General features: G+C 41.8%; 1 protein-coding gene across 1 annotated transcript; it reads right to left on the minus strand.

The window, feature by feature from the left end:
• Positions 1-222: 222 nt before the first annotated feature.
• On the minus strand, positions 223-4,377 carry htr1aa (5-hydroxytryptamine (serotonin) receptor 1A a). The gene has a single exon (XM_005918994.3). The coding sequence runs from the start codon at positions 4,033-4,035 to the stop codon at positions 2,752-2,754; it is 1,284 nt and encodes a 427-aa protein (XP_005919056.1). The 5' UTR covers positions 4,036-4,377; the 3' UTR covers positions 223-2,751.
• Positions 4,378-4,804: the final 427 nt, after the last annotated feature.

A 4,804-nucleotide genomic window follows, 5' to 3' on the forward strand; every position in this document is an offset into this window, starting at 1 on the left:
ATTTTCCCAAAAGCATTTTAAGTGCATTCATGGTACTCTAACCGGCCACAGAGCAAAGTGATCAGATGGAGAAACCCGGGCGTGGAGAGACAGAGGGGTTGTATGACATCCTCCTGTCCTATTAGTTTATTGTTTCAGGTGCTCTTTGGAAATGAAATTGTCAAAGAAATCCAAGGAACTCTCTTTTCTAATAATATCTTAAATGGCTTTATTCTCATCTTTAACCTAAAACAAAGCCCTCCCCTGTGTTTTTGGCATACAAGCCTTAATCATCCATCATCATTTATGATGACATAATATCAGTTATCAGAACAATAATCAATGCATCACAGAGACAGGCAAAAGACTGAGAATACATTTCGGTTTCACAATTTTGATTTAATACTTGATCACTTATGTGAAATAAATTTTATTGGCCTGTGTTGTCAGTTCCCTTTTAAAAACCACCAGATTTTACACATACAAGCAAAAGCAGCGTTCTCCACACTATGAGTGTGTTTTCTCTTACTCATAAACAAGCCTGGTAACTGTTACTTTACAGTGCAGCAGTAGGTGTGCGGTATTGATATGCGCTTCCTCATATAAAACATTCCTCAAATAAAATGAAAAATAAAGTGCATTTTTGTTTTGTTTTTATTCATTCTTTGCAAGATATTTATTATATCTAGAAAATATATTTATTAATTGCTTATAATCATTATTATTTGATAGAGTCTTCATTTATTTGACTACTGCTTTCTTGTACTAGTACCATAGTACTACCACTGCAATGTACATTAATTAATGAAGGTCGTGAGATGTAACTGCAAGCCTTAAATTAAATTCAACAATTGGCCCATATGTTAGACCTTTATTACTTTTACGTGTGTAAAAATGGGGGTTTACAAAACAATGTGCTGTTTCTTTCCATGCATGTGATCAAATATCCTCAAGTGGGACTGCAGCTGTTTTAATGGATTATATTTCATTCATTAGCTGTTGATACACCAGCATTCTTTGCATTGGTATTAAAACAAATAATAAAACTTTTTTGAATCACTAACATAGTCTCAAAAAGAGAGGCAAGTTTGTGAGAAGAATGTAAGAGAAGGTAGAGGAAAGAAAGTTCTAATTTTCACTGGAATTATTCAAGATATTTTAAAGTGAAAATCCCAACTTAAAAAGCAATCCTTGGTGAAAAGGCTCCTTGCAGTGATAAAAATTAGATACACTGTAATTTTATCTCACATACGATCACCCAGCAGAGTATCAGCTAACTTGTCATGCCACAGGTGTCACCTGTAAACTGTCATGCTACTGTATGTCTCACATTCCTGTCTGTCCCTAGCCAGCCTGCCTTCATATCTGACCAACCTTGATGCCTTGGGCTTGATGTGTTGCCATGGCAATGCTTCAGATAGCCACCCATCTTGTGAAGGAAGCGGGCCTGATTGGGGCTTCTTCCTGAAAGTTGTTTTCCTCCTTCCTCTTTTAATGCCTGACAGCATTTATCTCTCTATCAATTGTAAGTGGATTTGTGTCTGAGATTTGCTTGATAGATGATAGCAGTTATACAGTGAGGAGGTTTCCTGCAACCCTTTTTATTATGTGGCCTATTTTTCTGAGTAACCCTCTAAACTATGTGCTATTATGAGTGTGCACACATGTGTATGTGTGTGTGTGTACGTGTGTGCGTGTGTGTGGACTAAATTTAGCACAGATTTTCTTGAGGTTGATGATGTAACAAGCTGTCTATGTAGTTCTCAATAAGCCTCGATGGAGAACTGCACAACAATCCTATACAAGAGAAACGAGTTAGACTCCCTCTCTTGGTTTTTCTCTGAGTAATTTTACTTTCACTGTCAGTCTGTTGTTTTTTCTGTCTTTCTCTAACACTCAAGGGACAGAAATAGAGAAGAGAGGAGGCCAAAATGAGAAGAGCCACAGGGAGATTGAGAATGCATCGTATCATAAATGCAATACCAGTTCCCATTTTAGAAGAAAAATGCCCATCTTCTTTTGCTTTCAACTCTGAGGTGGATTTGATGGCTAGACACTGGGCTTCATTTGATACCCATTTGTTTTAAGACCTTAAATACACCATGCACTGATAACCTGAGCATCACTCATCATCATCAGTGTGTTGGCCTGTCAAAGCAAACTGATAAGTTGCCCACTGCTTCGAGTGCTCAAGAACATAGGAAAATCACTCATTCCTTATTATCTATATGAAGATATATGACGAGCCATGTCCTATAAGTGAAAGTGTGATTTTTCATAATGGGCCTCTGCTCTCTTCTTTTCTCGTTTTTGCTTCTAAACAAACATTCACTCATATTTCTTCGTGACAAACTTTGATTGCTTTTATTGTTTCAGTGCTACACAGCTCATGACATGGGACGGAAACCCCGCGTGCCTCATGATAAAATGCATGGAAACAGCACAGGACACGTCTTGCATGGCAATACAACGATGGCTGCCGTCGCATATAAGCTATATACTGTAGCTACAACACTGAATAAACATGAGCTTGTACATTAACAGCGAAAGTTTCTATATTGATTTGTTTCACCGGTGGATTATTTTTACACCATCCTTAAGACACGACTAAAAGGGACTGTCCCTGAATGAAAGTCTGTGTATTGTTGTTGTTGTTGTTTTTTTGTCTTTTTGCTGTTTCTATACAGTCACTGAACATCCCCGCTCTCTGATTAACGTATCCGCATTTAAATAAACGTAAACGTTTTTCTTTTTTCTTTTTTTTTACTCTGGTTATGGTCTGTGGAATTTGCATTTTATAATCTTCTTGAAAGCGTTTTGGAAGTCTTTGTTGAAGTAGGCATATATGATGGGGTTGAGGAGAGAGTTTGAATAGCCCAGCCAGTTTATGACTGCGCCCAGCCACTCGGGCATGTAGCAACTCTCTGCACAGAAAGGCAGTACCAGTGCAACGATGAAAAAGGGCAGCCAGCAGAAGATGAAAGTTCCCATAATGATGCCGAGTGTTTTCACCGTTTTACGTTCCCTGGCCAGCGCGATCTTTCTCTTCGCCCCCGAGTTCTTTTCATTCATGTTTTCATAGCCGTGCGAGGAGGACTGAGGAGTGTTGGGCAGAGGCAAGTGCGTCTTTGAGTTGCTGATAACTTCTATGATCTCCAATGATTCGCCCTCGTCTCCATGCTTCACCGCGCCATTTACGCACGGAGAGCTGGATTTAGACTCATCCCCGCGCTTCCAGCCTTTGCCGCCGGTTTCTCCGTTGGTTTTCTTGTGAAAGATGGCCGGAGACACACTCAAGCACTTTTCTGACACTTTTGCTTTCTCTGCTTTCTTCACTGTCTTTCGAATCCGAAACCGAGCAGCTCTGAATATTCGTCCGTATAGAACTAACATGAGGATAAGAGGGATGTAAAAAGCTCCAAACGTAGAATAGATGGTGTAGCCCGGGTCCTGGCTGATCATGCAGGCGTCAGGGTTTGCCCTGTCTTCGGCGCTTCTCCAGCCTAACATAGGCGGAATAGAAATGGAGAAACCAATTAGCCAAGTGACGCTAATCAAGAACGCAGCTCTCCTTGGTGTCCGTTTATTTACATAGTCAATAGGGTCCGTTATGGCCCAGTACCTGTCCAAAGCAATTGCGCACAGATGCAGGATGGATGATGTACAACACAGTACATCCAGAGAGATGAATAAATCACAGATCTCCTGCCCCAGAGTCCACTTGTTTAAAACCTGATACAGGGCCGCCATTGGCAGGACCAGCACAGATACCATGAGGTCTGTCACGGCCAGGGATCCGATCAGATAGTTGGCCACATTCTGGAGAGATCTCTCCAGGGCGATGGCTGCCACGACGCACGCATTGCCAAATATGGAGCAGAGGATGAGGGCCCCCAGGAGCATTGAGGTAATAATCTGGTAACTTAGCATCAGATCTGGAAGAGACCCGGACCCCGTGCCATTCTCACCCCCGTTCCAGTCGGCAACCACGTCCCCCCCACTGGGGTAAACACTGGTCGCGTTGCTGTCGTTGTTGCTTGTGGTTATAAAATCCATAATGCAACCACACTCAGAGCGAAACTTTTCCCAAAGTAGTGGGGAGTAGTGGAAGAATAAGCAGGAGTCAGTCAGCCCCCTCAGACTGCTGCTGCCGCTGTGCGTTTTACCGGGTCCATCGGAGTTACCGGGCTCGTGCTGTCGCTCTCAGGACGCATGACGCAGACGTGCTTGTGAGTGCGTGTGAGGGGGCTGTGTATGTTGTAGCCCATGAGTGTTGACAGCCGGGTGCACACACTGGTACTGCGAATCATCTGAGCTTGGTGACGCTGTGAATTCATTTATACCAACAGCTTTAGGTACGTCAGACCGGGAGGAGGTCGTCCTGGAGGTTTGTGCCTTTACTCTCCCTGTTGCTCAGTTTTTCATCACAGACCGCCGCCGAGAGAGCTACTGTCCTTTTTGTATCTCCTTTATTTTACTCTTTGGACTCACTGAAAAAAGTATTTTGTTTAGTTATTCATTTTTTTAAGTTTAGTTTTAGCCTTCATCGGAAAGGGTCATCAGCCAGAACCAGTAACCAGGAATTTTTCCTTTCTTTTTTTTAATATAACGAGATATCAGAAAATTAACTATCAAATGAAGCAAATTTGTCGTTGGGCTACCTAAGACGGATACATTTTAAAAAAGAGTATCGCCGGTTCCCATGAAGTTTTTGTGTAAAGCAACTTCGTTTGAAACGGATCTTTAAAAAATATTTTAAAACAGTTTGAACTAGAACCGAGTAATTCGTACAGCGTGTTTACGAGTGGAGCTTTGCAATTTTGAT

The sequence above is a fragment of the Haplochromis burtoni genome, unplaced genomic scaffold (assembly GCF_018398535.1).
Source record: "Haplochromis burtoni strain Fernald_Lab_line unplaced genomic scaffold, NCSU_Asbu1 Contig_34, whole genome shotgun sequence".
NCBI lineage: Eukaryota > Metazoa > Chordata > Actinopteri > Cichliformes > Cichlidae > Haplochromis > Haplochromis burtoni.

Bases quoted from the DNA above. Each gene is read 5' to 3' on its own strand.
- htr1aa (XM_005918994.3), bottom strand. From the start codon at position 4,035: ATGGATTTTATAACCACAAGCAACAACGACAGCAACGCGACCAGTGTT.